General features: G+C 39.8%; 1 protein-coding gene across 4 annotated transcripts in view; it reads left to right on the forward strand.

Moving 5' to 3' along the window:
• LOC126285354 (phenoloxidase 2-like) overlaps nt 1–14,331 on the forward strand; it is a 92,521-nt gene that overhangs the window by 62,950 nt on the left and 15,240 nt on the right. For all 4 annotated transcript variants that reach the window (XM_049984674.1, XM_049984672.1, XM_049984673.1 and 1 more), the window contains 3 exons: nt 1,272–1,474; nt 1,816–1,966; nt 3,757–3,858. In XM_049984674.1, the coding sequence (XP_049840631.1) occupies nt 1,272–1,474; nt 1,816–1,966; nt 3,757–3,858 (456 nt within the window). The remainder of the gene's footprint in view (nt 1–1,271; nt 1,475–1,815; nt 1,967–3,756; nt 3,859–14,331) is intronic.

Genomic DNA, 14,331 nt, shown 5'->3' on the forward strand with positions numbered 1-14,331 from the left:
TATTGGCTGTGACATTCAAAGTTGAGAAGGAAATTGTATTGATGTTATGTAAAAGAATTTAACGTTTATTATGTAATGCATACTATTGTTACTTTATCTGGAATGTGAAAGTGGTGAAGCTTTGATTCTTTAAATATGTTAAAATGTAAAATAATGTAGAATAAGCTGTAGCCAATCGGATGGACAGCTTCAGTAAAGGGAACTGCCTGAGTGAGTTGATGAGCGAGGATATTAGATGTGCAGGAAATGCAGCCAGGGACGTGAAGAGGAACAGCGTGGCCGGTGGTCTAGACACCAAAGGGAACAGTTCTAATAGAGATGCAAAAGCAGACATTTTCTTAGGTAACTAGGAAGTAAAAGGACTTAGCAAAGTACACTTTGTGTGATACCACAGGACTTGGTCTCCAAGAGGTGAGCAGCTGTGCACCTGGTGTGAACTCTGAACATTCGTGTAAATATTCAGGTGCAGTATTGAGCTTGTAATTCTCGATGAGATGGCGAATGTTCGAACTGCGTCAAATAGATATGTGCTAGAGGGTAATAGTAATTCTAAATATGACCACTTTCACAATTAGTTTGCATTCAGAATAAACATTATTCTAACACAATTGCAACTTCGTGGCCTACATCACTTCTGGGTCATAGAGTTCCTGATATTATAATTACTGTTATAATATATTCCATAAACTTTGCATTCCGCAAACTTGCCATCAGCCAGGCAATTTAACCAAAGGGTGACAAGTGTGTAATGTGACGTGTATGGTTCAACTCTTAAGTTTGAGCAAAGATATTTTGACAAAGAGGAACTGCTTGTGAGCCCGAACATCTTTAGCATGTTAGTTTGCAATTTTGGTAGCACTTTAACACAGTTCATTATAAACACACCACAGGACTGTACATAGACTTATTCTTAAAGTGTAAACATTGTATGTAGTCCAGTTCCTTGCACTTCGGCAAAGTGCATTATTTAAAAAAACTGTCAAATGCTTTTTCATATGTAATGTTCAAAATCTGACAGATGGAGTAAAGTCAATTACAATGAAGTAATTGTTACTGGGGAGCACCCATATTGGGGAAGCATTGGTTATGGTGGCTTCCTTGTTTATGGAATACATTAATCAGCTGAGTACCCATGTATTTTTAGCACTATTGTGCCTCGTTCGATGCCACCTACTCACTTCTTGCGTTGCTCCAAATATGAGTGAGGTTCCAGTAATGTCGCCATGTAAATTCATTACTATATGTAGATTTTAATTCTGTCCTACTTCTAGCTTCCAATCGTAATTCCACTGGATTACACTGCTTCTGATCTGGAGCCAGAGCACCGTGTTGCATATTTTCGGGAGGATATAGGCATAAATTTACTGCACTGGCAATGGCATCTTTACTACCCATTCTCTGGCATGATGGAAATTGTCAAGAAAGATCGTCGAGGTGAACTGTTCTATTATTTCCATCAACAGATAATAGCAAGGTTTGTATTTCTTAACTGAACTTGTTTGTGATCTATCAAGAAAAGCTTCACAATTGACTTAATTGTACCTTCATTTCATTTTGTGAATCAATATAATAAATTTACGCCCTTCCTTTGTTTAGTTAGATTTTGGTACTGAGAATATCCCTTGTGATGTCGGAGCATATCCAAGTGTATGGAAAAGACACACACTTGGTTAAACTATTTCTTATGTTTACAGAGAAAGCAAGTCGTTCTGGAGAAACTAGTGATAACAATGATACCGAATTACATTTTCCTCGTTAAAATGAGTTAAAACAGCCTGAGAAAGTTAAACAAAAAAGTTAAATTTCATCTTCCAGGTACAACTTCGAGCGGCTGAGCAACAAGCTTGCTCGTGTAAAACGATTACTGAATTGGCATGAACCAGTGGAGGAAGGCTACTTTCCAAAACTTGATAATATCGTTTCCAGTAGAGTTTGGCCCCCAAGGAATTCATTTACGACTCTCCGGGTAAGATTGCCTGCTACAACAATAGTAGCATACCTGTGCTGATGAGTTTTTGTTTTACTGCTATGTCTGTTGATCCCAGTAGCATCAGAGTTACTAGCATCTGGAATGAGTCAGTGTTTTTGAAGAGTGGTTCCAATCAACAGTTCTTTAATAACAAGGTTAATAACACAAGGACTCATCATTAATATTTAAGCATATGCTGATACATTCATATTAATAATACCTTACACTTAAAAACTAACAAATCATTCATGAAAATAAACTCTTGCACATGCGTGCTCATTTAAACTAAAAGTTTACTGAGCAGAATCTATTTACTGTGGGTACTCCACCAATTTGCTTGTCAACTGTCAGCTTTCATAACTGCAGCAACACACCAAAGTATGCCATCTGTGGCACAATGAAGAGAATGGTACTCTAATTGGACAAATAGAAATAGGGGTGTGCAATCATAACTTGAGACATGATACTCAATGGCACGTGAGACCTAATCTTCCTGGTTAGAGGGTAGGGCAGACCAGTATTTCATAACTTCAAAATCAGAAACCCTATTCACAACATTGTATTCCTCTGACATGACATGCTGAACAGGGGACTACTCAATGTGCAATTGTGGCTGTGGGTCGAGGCCATTGCTATTGTACTTCTCCAATTTGTGTTCAGATGTAGAGCTGCCAGCTTCAGTACACTTATCGATACACTTTCCAAGTGACAATACAGAAAGAAATCTGGAGTCTTGGTTGGCCAAATTAATAGGTATAAGTCTTAACTTAATTTCTAGGAAATATGTTCATGTGCACAAGACTTATTATCTAAGAAACTAAAATTTGGAAATTTTTGGCAGTGAAGGAAAATAATTTACTTGTCAAACCAGTCATGAACAACTTAAGCCATGTGAAGACATACCTTGAAAGGTGCACTCTCCTGTTAAAAACTACTAAAATCAGTAAAGGAAGTAATTAAAAATGGTTGTTGATAGTTCCAATGTCTTGTCTTTCCATTTAACCTTATATCCCATTGAAATAATACAAAAATGTGTCCAGTATTCTTGTGAGTGGAAGATAATTGGACTGTGTACTTCAATCACTGTTTCCTGGGACTGATAGTATAACTTGTTTTCACTGCTGTATTTTAAACTCCTTTGCACTTGTATGGGTTGGAAAAAAGCTGACAATAACAACATGGATGTTTGATGCATGCAATGAACATTTTTCGTTAAGTGTTCTCTAATCACATGTGGTTGGCATTATTAGAGATATGGCCTAACAATCTTCTTTAATGATCTCTGGAACATTAAAGTTTCCTCTATAATTTTGTGTAGCAAATGAATTGCCCACATAATCTGTGTGCAGCAATACTCCATGCTTTACTCCTTGATGCATGTGGAATAGTTGAAGCTGTAATCACATGTGCATATAAAATCAATAAAATTCTGCAAAGACTGTAGGGACAAAATAACAAGGTATAAAAAAAACTTACTGGCTGTCACTTCAGAGTGTAATGAAGAAACAAGAAATATTTATTTTATTAATAAATTTAATACACAGCTAAAGATATCTTTGTGCTACAGTGTATTTGTCCTAGCTGCAGCAGAACTACATCAGAGCAAGGACTTTTATGAAAAAGGCTTTAAAAGGAATAAATTATGTGTTAAATTAAAAAAAAATAGGATTGAACACTATTACTAATGGGAATCCTAGACATGGTGGGAACATATGCTTTCTGCAATTTTTCAAATGATGCAGGGTGGGTAATTCTGCTTTCATTAATGCAATGTCTAATTATTGCAGGACATAAACAGAGAACTAGATCAAATTAAGTTTGATATCCAGGATTTAGAGCGCTGGAGGGACCGCATCTTTGAAGCTATACATAGTGGATCTGTTATAAACGTGAGTATTTGCTAATAGTTAATAGATAAGTGATAAAGAATGTGTGTGTGTGTGTGTGTGTGTGTGTGTGTGTGTGTGTGTGTGTGTGTGTGTGTGTGTGTGTGTGTGTGTGTGTGTCCTGGTAAATTCACACGAGTTTCAGCCTTTGCTTGTCATTTACTACAGTGACATTAGAAATTGGAAAGTCTGCATGTAGCAGCATTAACAGCTGATGTATAACATGGAATCTTATTAAGAATGTACAATGTATAAAAAATTAAGACATCAACTTTCACTCAATGTCCACAACACAAATTGTGCTCGCAGTGGTGCCATGATCACGAAGCATGCAATACTGAAGATAGTGTAACACCATGTCGAGTAATTAGTTCTACACTGTGCACAATAGTCCCTAGTGTGTCAAGCATTGGCGTGTGCAAATGTTATAGTTCCCTAGTTTTGGAGAGGTGCAAAACTGTTGTTTCCAGTGTCCAGACATTGGGAGCCATTGAGTTACAGATCAGCTCGAAGCTGCTCGTAGTGGTGCTGATGGCTTGCTGGTATGTTAGACGTATCGCATCTTCATGTTACCTCCTGTCTGACAGTATCTTGGTGCCATTTATCAACTGCACAATGCTTATTGACAAATACCATGTGTCTATCATGAACTCTGTAATACAATGCTCCAATGGCCAGCAAAAGCCCCCAGATCTGGCCCTGATAGAACATATGGGGGGCCAGCTTGGTTATCAGCACCATCCCAGTCTCCAGTATTCAGGGTACCAAGCACCAGTTAGAACAACTGTGTGCCATATTGCCTCATGAGAGGAAAAGAGCCCCTTCCCAACTGAATCAGTGCTCGCATACATCCTGGCCAGAGGAAGGGTGCAATATCATGCTGCCAAGTTGATTGGATATTTGACTCTATTTTGTAATCACTGAAGCAACATCACACCCTTTCAACCCAAGAATTTCCTCTTTCTCTTCTGAGTGCTTCACTTCTTGCAAAATGATGCGTATATATTTTTCAAAACTAAAATTGCAATCGATATGAAAATTGTGCATATGCCATTAAGCAAGAAACAGCAAAATTCAACTCTCAGGAGCTGCTCAATCACACTGTCGATGCATTCTTGTTATCATTTGCTTTGGCTACAGAAAACAGAATTATTTTCTTAATTGAGAATGCATGTTAAACTGTATTTGCTAATACATTTAGTATCCCTGCCAATGTAAATGATCAGCTGCCTGTGCCAGATGCATGTTGAGTTACCTTCATGCACGTATGATGGTACAGACTATATGCTCCCTGTAGAGTCACATGGAGGGTGTAAATTTCCCCTCACTGGGTTCTGTACCCCCTGTTCTAAAGTCACAATCAGCCCACAAAGTGCTCCCACCAACAGTATAGTGCAACAGTGTTGTCACGCTAGGCAAATACTAAAGTAGCAGTGAACGACATTCTCATTTGTGCAGTTGTTACCCTTTCCCTAGTGTTAATTTTGGGGTCACTGCAGACCCAGCATTTCTTCAATGCTGGCAGGAACTGCTACGCTTATGGTGGAAACAGCAGGAGCAGATACAGGTACTGGTGTGCAAGAATGTGGAATTGCTTCATGTCCTTAAACTGCCAGTGTTGGGCCAGATGACCTCTAGCAGACCAGGTAAGACTGCTTTGTCCAGCAGTGCAGGTTTGAAGTTATCTTGAGATACTTCTCTTAGACCAGTTTTGTTGGTTGCTGATGTGATATTATGTACACTAAAGCCATAGTGTGTGGCACAGTTGCCGTTAGATCACCACAGGCTCTCTGGCTTTAGTATGTGGCCTAGATTGCCAATAACCATGCTCCCCTGCAAGTGTGATTTTTGAATGACCGAAATGTTCATTTCTGTTCACTCACTAATTGTGGATGTGATAGTCTCCTTATCACTAATTCCAAGGTTCAGACTAGGCTGTTGACAACATTGGACCCTTCTGTACCCAACATTGATCTGATTATTGACTCTTATAAGCAGACGACAGTAATAAGGGAGGTGCTGATAAATGGGGGGCAGTTTGTGAAGGCATGGTAAACAGCATCCCCATTGGATGGCCTTGCCTTCTGCAGAGTCACTGTGTTGATGTCATTGACAGATCCGTGATCTGTGCTGAACTTCTCAGGGTTAAATTAGTTGCAGCATTATAATTCCCAGCCGTAGCAGGTTTAACGTTGCAGTTGGCAAGCTGAGAGTAAGTCGCCAGATGCCCCTGTGGTTTCACTGGACAGTGGGGATGTTCTTTCCACTTGGAGCACCCCAGCATGTTTCACTGAAGTTTATGGAGCAGTGGCCCATCGAGTTTAAAGTAGATATGGGAGAGACGATAAGCTTCGTTACTTGAGGTATGTACAGACTCATTGCTCAGCATTGCAACAGCTGTTGTCAAGTTGGGGCTTGGAATAAATGGTGTGTTCATTCGCAGGGGCAATTCTCCATCTGTGCACATTATAAGAAAGTGGAATGGCTGCTCAAATTATTAGTGGTAAATTCGCTGTTGCCAAAAACTGCTCAGACGGTTGTCTTTGTGAAAAATGTGTTGCGTCACTGAATACATAATTTGGACTCCCTATCCATTCATACATTCATAAGGCCTCCTGTTTAAGAGTACTTTTGGACAGCCTGAAAATTTAAGCATTATGCTCTTCAGCTGTCAACACTTACTAAATATTGTTACCCTCCCCCATTACCTTTGCCATGTGTGACAAGGTAAAAGTAGAGATTTGGCAGGGTTAAGCCTTAATTACTGCTATTATCTAAAGTCAGTGGGCCTCCCCCTTCGGTGATGTCTAAAGACAGATAGTACCATGTGACTGCAACAATTTTAAACACAGTCAATCCACAACGTCCTGGATTTATCATTCCACAGGTGGTGGTGTGACTGGAGTTTTTGGGAGATAAGTATTTGATGCAGTGACTTCTGTCATGTCTACTCAGTTGCTGTTGGATTGTCACAATGACTCTTACTAATAAATATCCCCTTTGGGCTTCACTAGTTAAATTGCTAGCCTTCCAGAACTTCGTCTTCACCAAAAATTGACAGAATTTGGAGCAGATTATTACAGATATTATCTGTTACATTGTTAACTTGACATGTTCTTAACCAGCCGTACAAGAGCAGCATTCCCTTCATTGCAGCTGAAAAGTCTTCTGTCCTCAAAGGTGTGCCTCTTGTACATTTTCATATTAAAGATGGCCTTTTTACAATGGATGCCCATACAAAACTTAAATAAACATGCAAGTGCCCAAGAACTTGAAGGATTTCTGGTGTTCTGTATTATCCAGTTAGCCCCACCCCCCTCCTCTTGGCTATGCACATCTACCATCCTCTAAATTGGTATTGCGTATTGCTAGATGGGCTTCACGTTCATCTGGTCTGCAGATTGATCAATGGGATTTTCAGTGTCTCAAGCAGTGTTCATGCTCTGCTCCCTGTTTCGCTACTTTTACACAGTGAAACTTTACCCCTGGCCTGTGACGTTCCATCATGGCACAGATGCAATTCTGTCTGACAAAAACCTGTATGGCACCAAACAGCCCGTCGCCTATGCATGAGACATTTTCTGCCATGCAGTGCAATTACTCATAAGAGGAAAACGAAGTGCTAGCTATTAGTTTGAGAGTTCAAAAATCCCCGTTGTCATGCGCAGGCAAGACGTTCCCCCTAATCCCTGACAAAGCCACTGATGTCTTTGTATCTCATTCCAAGCTGTCGGACAGGACTACCCACAAACTGCAGAGGTTGTTTCTCTTACTCAGTAATTTTTGCTAACACCATTAAGACTCCACTGCTCAGCATTCTCATAGCTTCATGTGGGGCCCCAGGCAGAGTTCGACTGGCAGGAGGCTCTTCTGTTCATACTGAAGACTTTCTGCAAACCCAGTCAGATTTTCTGTTCACAGTATGAGGTGTTATAACCACTGCAGTTGCTGACCTACATTTCTGGAATATTGTCTGGATGTGTTGGCCAGACTGCATCTCCCCTGCTGTGGATCACCCTCTCCCCTCCCTGCCCATGATGGACTATACAATGTCAAGGAGATCATGCTTGCCACATAAGAGCAATGCTGTCGAGTCATCTCCCAGTTGTTGCATGCACTGCAGTTGTTGGGTGCTCTGGGAATGGCTTCTGTGAAGGTATTGTGCTACTTCAGGTCTACTGATCTGCAGTAGATCAAAACATAATGTCGGATGTGGGCTTGTGCACAGAAGCAAACTGTGGCTCCATTAGTTTCCTCCTTTGCTGGTCCTGGAGCATCCATGGGCAAAGTGCATGTCGATTTTGTGGATCTTGTTTTTGGGCAGCAAGTAGTTGTTGATGATAAATGCATTTTTAAATTTCTTGTATGTAATAGAGCTGTCCTCCACATCAACTGCCATTGATGGCTATTCTTGGTGTTGTTGTATCTTCTCTGGAGTCTTGTCCAATAACAGTTAGCAACTTGTCATTGGCATTAGATATTTCACATTCAAAATCATGTTGGACATGGAACTTGATGTGTTACATAAAACAGAACGAAAACTGCCCCACTCCCTGCAGCTTCTTAAATGCAGGAGTACTTCTTGTGTACATAAGTCACAAATGAAGTGCTCAGTGTCTGCCTCTTCCCATCATGGCACATTGTTCAGTTGTCTACGTACCAGGTGATGGTCAGTGTGTGCAGTCTGGTATAACATTTACATGAGTGAAAGATGTGTTCTCCTTGGTTTGTTGTACTTGGTTATATGCCACACACCACCATGGCACATGGAGTATCCCTTCTGGGGATGCCATGGGGTCTGGTCACTGAGCTGGTTGTAGGGATGACTTCCAGGTGTTAGTGTGGGCCGCAAAGGTTGGCAATTTGTGGATGACAATAGGAAGCAGCGTAGCAATCATGCAAGTCAGTTATGCCCATGCGCTGTTCTAATGTCACTGCCACAGTCCTCTGGTCTTGGATGACAGGGTTGGTAACACTGTTGTTCTGGTTGCTAGTTAAACTTAAAGTAGCATGCCTCACAGTTTATGCCCCTTGCTGTCACCTGCAGACTTGAAGCCCCAGTGAGGTTTGCACCTACACTGCTGAAGTAGTCTATAATACAACCATTTTGTTGTCGTCGTTTTCTTCTTCTTCAGTCTTGAAACATGTTTGATGCAGCTTTCCACGCTGATCTATCCTGTGCAAGCTGCTTAGTCTCCCAGTACATACTGCAGCTTACATCCTTCTAAATCTTAGTGTATTCATCTCTTGGTATCCCTCTACAGTTTTTTACTCTCCATGCTGCCCTGCAATACTAAATTGGTGATGCCGTAATGCCTCAGAACATGTCCTACCAACTGATCCTTATCTGTAGCACCACATATCAAAAGCTTCTATTCTCTTCTTGTCTAAGCTATTTATCATCCATGTTTCACTTCCATACATGGCTACACTCCATACAAATACTTTCAGAAGGACTTCCTGACAAATTTATACTCAATGTTAACAAATTTCTCTTCTTCAGAAACACTTCCCTTGCCATTACCAGTCTACATTTTATATTCTCTCTACTTCGACCATCATCAGTTACTTTGCTCCCAAACAACAAAACTCATTTACTATTAGAAGCGTCTTCTTTCCTAATTTAACTCTCTCAGCATCACCCAAGTTAGTTCAACTACATTCCATTATCCTCGTTTTGCTTTTGTTTGCTCAATATACAGATTGAAAAACATCTGGGAGAGGCTACAACCCTGTCTCACTCCCTTCCCAACCACTGCTTTCCTTTCATGTCCCTAGACTCTTATAACTGCTATCTGGTTTCTGTACAACTTCTAAATAGCCTTTTGCTCCCTGTATTTTACCCCTGCCACCTTCAGAATTTGAGAGTATTCCAGTCAGCCTTGTCAAAAGCATATCTCTAAATCTGAAAGTGCTAGAAACGTCTATTTGCCTTTCCTCAATTTATCTTCAAAAATAAGTCGTAGGGTTGTATTGCCTCAAGTGTTCACATTTCTATGGAATCCAAGCTGATATTCCCTGAGGTCAGCTTCTACCAGTTTCCATCCGTCTGTAAAGAATGTGTTAGTATTTTGCAGCCGTGGCTTATTAAACTGATACTAAATTTCCACATCTGTCAACACCTGATTTCTTCAGGATTGGAATTATTATATTCTTCTTGAAGTCTGAGGGCATTTCACCTGTCTCATACATCTTGCTCAGCAGGTGGTAGAGATTTCTCAGGACTGCCTCTCCCAAGGCTGTCAGTTCTAATGGAATGTTGTCTACTCCCAGGGCCTTGTTTAGACTTAGGTCTTTCAATGTTCTGTCACTCTCTTCACACAGTATCATATCTCCCATTTGATCTTCATCTACATCCTCTTCCATTTCCAGTATATTGTCCTCGAGTACATCACATTTCTATAGACCCTACATGTACTCCTTCCACCTTTCTGCTTTCCCTTCTCTGCTTGGAACTGGGTTTCCATCTGAGCTCTTGACATCCATATAAGTGGTTCTTTCTCCATAGGTCTCGTTCATTTTCCTGTAGGCAGTATCTCTTACCCCTAGTGAGGAGCCTCTACATGCTTACATTTGTCCTTTGGCCATCCCTGCTTAGCCATTTTGCTCTTCCTGTCGATCTCATTTTTGAGACGTTTGTATTTCTTTTTGCCTGCTTCATTTACTGCATTTTTATATTTTCTCCTTTCATCAATTAAATTCAGTATATCTTCTGTTACCCAAGGATTTCTACAAGCTTGTCTTTTTACCAACTCGATCCTCTGCTGCCTTCACTACTTCAGCCATCAGAGCTACCCATTCTTCTTCTACTGTATCTCTCTTCCCATTCCTGTCAATTGTTCCCTTCTGCTCTCCTTTAAACTCTGTGAAACCTCTGGTTTAGTCACATTGTCCAGGTCCAATCTCCTTAAATTGCCACCTTTTTGCAATTTAAGTTTTAATCTACAGTTTGTAACCAATTGATTGTGGTCAGTCCACATCTGTCCCTGGAAATGTCTTAAAACTTAAAACCTGGTTCCCAAAATCTGTCTTGCCATTGTATAATCTATCTGAAACCATTTTATTAGGCAATGAAAATTAGTACTTAGCTTTGATACTTGACACTGAAGATTCAATCTCTATGCACTGCGTTTTGCTCCATTTGATCATTGGAATCATGTATCTGACATATTGGCAGGCAATTAGTTGTTAATGTAAAGTGAAATGATCTAGCTGAAACAATTTATTCTTGAAAACATAATCACAAATGTTAAACAGGGCTTGATAAAAACTGGGAAAACAGTGGGATGCCAGTGCTGTTGCTAATGGCATAGGATGGGTTACAATAATGGAAGTATAAATTAAACCACTGGTTAAAGCATTATTTAAAAACTATAAATTGAGTTGTTTTCTAAAAGTAGTTACAGAACTTAGATTTCTAAAATGTTAATCGTTCTAGAATAAAGAATCTGAAGTAATATGATTAACATAACATGGAAAAACACCTAGCAACAATGCTGACTTTACAAATTGAAACAACTTCTAAACTGAAAGTTGGATTTTGTTGCTAACACCTTCTGTAGGTCTTTTCATCAAATAAATCATTAATAACAATAAAGTTTCCCTGTACCAATATTACAAGTGGAAGTTTTAGTGTTTATTTACACGTGTTATGTCTTTGAATAAGTTGGCCCTTAATGCTGCTTTTCAAAGCAGCTGTATTCAAACCAGCCTGTTCATGCAACTGCCCCCACCCCCTCCTTCTGTGGATGCACATCAGTGGACCCCCATTTCCTCAGCATCTGTGCCCTTTTGCCTTTACACTGAAACATGTAATGTTTGCATTGACTTCTTTGGCCAAACTGCTGGCATGTTCTTCAGTTCTGTGCTGGAGGTTGTGACCAGGAAAGGGTAATTTTCAGCCCCACATGGCCTTAAGAGGGTAAGGACTTTGGTATGCCTACCAGCAGATGAGCTGGCTTCAGCAACACAGTGGAATAATACAGAAACACATCATGGAAGGTGCATGTGATGTGTAGTATGGCCAGACAGGCTCATCGAGAAGCTTAACTGGGGAATAGTCATGAGCAGAGCAGGCCAGTGCTTATGCTGAGTTCAACTATTGCAGACATCACCTTGAACATAATGTTTCTGCCTAGTGGTTGGTCCACAGCTGCCCATGCTAGCTGTGGTCAAGCTATCCCTGTCCATGTCTTTGAAGGTGCATGGTGTTTTGCCACTCAGATTGACTTGCATATTTAGTATTAGTTCCCTCTTGTGGATTTTGATTTCTTAGTCATTGTAGAGCCATTTGGCCCCTATGAAGTGCCTGTGCTGATAGTGCAGTGTAGTGCATGCCAGTGTAGATTCTAAAATAGAACTTGGTGGAAAATGTTACTTCTTGTTTCAGTAACAAAAAGATCAACATACTGTAAACATAGATTTTACATTCTTGTCATGTAGTTAAACAGTAAATTGATGCTTGTCAAAATAAATCTTACATATTAATACAGTTAATTATTTTTATACATTATGTTACAGCTCTTAAACATCTAAAATTTGCCAAGTGAATATGCTTTTCAGTTAAGAATTATTTTAGTTTTGGATCAAAGTTGCTTTTTTTATTACTGTTTCTTCATGGGGTCTGGCAGTTCATTATGCCATATCAGTCCATTAGTATATGGGCTTTGGTCCATCATTTTTAGTGTTTTTGTTTGTCCATAGTAATTTTCTGTGGACCTGGTGTTGTGGTCAGGTATGTCACTACATTTAGTTACTGCAGTTTTCTGGGAGACAAAGTAAATTATAAAGAGAAGAGTATATGGTGAAGCACTTGTATTGTCTGAAAACATCACAGCAAGACCCTCTATTATAGTCTAGTCCATGTATAGTCCTTAACTCTCTCTCTCTCTCTCTCTCTCTCTCTCTCTCTCTCTCTCTCTCTCTCTCTCTCTTTCCCCTCTCTTCTTTTTCTTTTAGCAACATTACTCTATTATGGTGAATGCCTGCAGCAGCAGCACCCCCCCCCCCCCCCCAATATTTCTATACAGTAGTGAAGATAGGGATAGATTGCCCAATAATCCAGTTTTAAGTGTAAGGGTGGGCACCATTTTGGATAGTTTGCCAAGATACAGCCCATTTCTGACTGTTTACATACAGCATTAATGTGGCTAATCCACCGAAGGGTTGAGTCCAGGTGGACCCCTAGAAATATGCACTCATTTGCTTCCTCTGCCACTATGCCCCATACGTCATTTAAGCACGAGTGGTGTGAGCTGCCAGTTTTAAATATTGGCATCTGGGATTTATTCACATTGACCTTTAATACTTGTACATGAAAATATGAACTTAATTCTAGTATTCTGAAAATTTCAGTTCCTCACAATATTTACCATGAAATAAAACTGAGGTGTCATCAGCATGATTTGCAATGTGAGTTAATGGGGTTTACAATGTCGTTAATTTATGCTAAAAAGAGGATAGGTCCAAGAATTGAGCCTTGAATGATTGTCACCGTTTCACTTCTGGATTCAAAAGTTATGGTGGTGTTGTTAATTTGATGTGTGAGTTCGGTACACTGTTTCCAATTCACCAGATAGGTGGATAGAAGTTTCATTGGTGGACCACTGATATTGTACGCCCACAGTCTTAAGATTTCATGGTTTACTGAGTCAAAAGATTTGCTTAGGTCAAGGAATATTCTGGCTGTCTGCATACCCTGTTCTATATTGCTATATACTTAATGGCAAAAACTGGTAACAGCAGGGGCCATGCTTAGGTCTTTGCTCAACCCATGCTGCAATTCGGTAAGCATTTTGTATCTTGAGAAAAATGTTGAGTTGTGATAGGATAACTGTTGCAAGTATTTTACTGAAGGTAAGGATTAGTGATACCAGTCTATTATTTGAAACTACTTCTTTACTTCCTTCATATGGATTGGCTGAAATACTTATTTTTATGGCATTTGGGTATGTTTCCATTAATACAACCTGACAAGATGTGTAAGGGGTTTAGTTATTTCATTGGCACATCTTTTTAACACCATACTTCATACCATCCCAGCCAGATGAATACTTGGTCTTCAGCTATTGTATTGTTACATATTTCCTGTTGATATGCCTCCATAAGTTAGTTCTATACCTTCTGTGACATCATTTGGTGTGCCAGCCTGTAGATCTATAATAAGGGTTGGTTGGTCAAAAGGAGAGATAAAATGCTTAATGAACAAATTACATACTTCATTTGGATCTTCAACTAGCTGGCCCTCTTGCCTAATGCTAACTGGTTCACTCTGTCCCTTGCTGGTGGCGTTACAATTTTTATTGATTAGTATGTAGGATGCCTTACTTACATTGCCCGAATGCTCTATTCCATCACTGTTCACCCATTTCCTCAAGTGTAAAACGTCTGTCTTCCATATGTTTGGCTTGATATGACTTTTCCTTTCATATATGTAGCTTTGTCTCCTTATACACACAGTCAGAATCATAAATATTC

This window comes from Schistocerca gregaria, chromosome 8, assembly GCF_023897955.1.
Source record: "Schistocerca gregaria isolate iqSchGreg1 chromosome 8, iqSchGreg1.2, whole genome shotgun sequence".
NCBI lineage: Eukaryota > Metazoa > Arthropoda > Insecta > Orthoptera > Acrididae > Schistocerca > Schistocerca gregaria.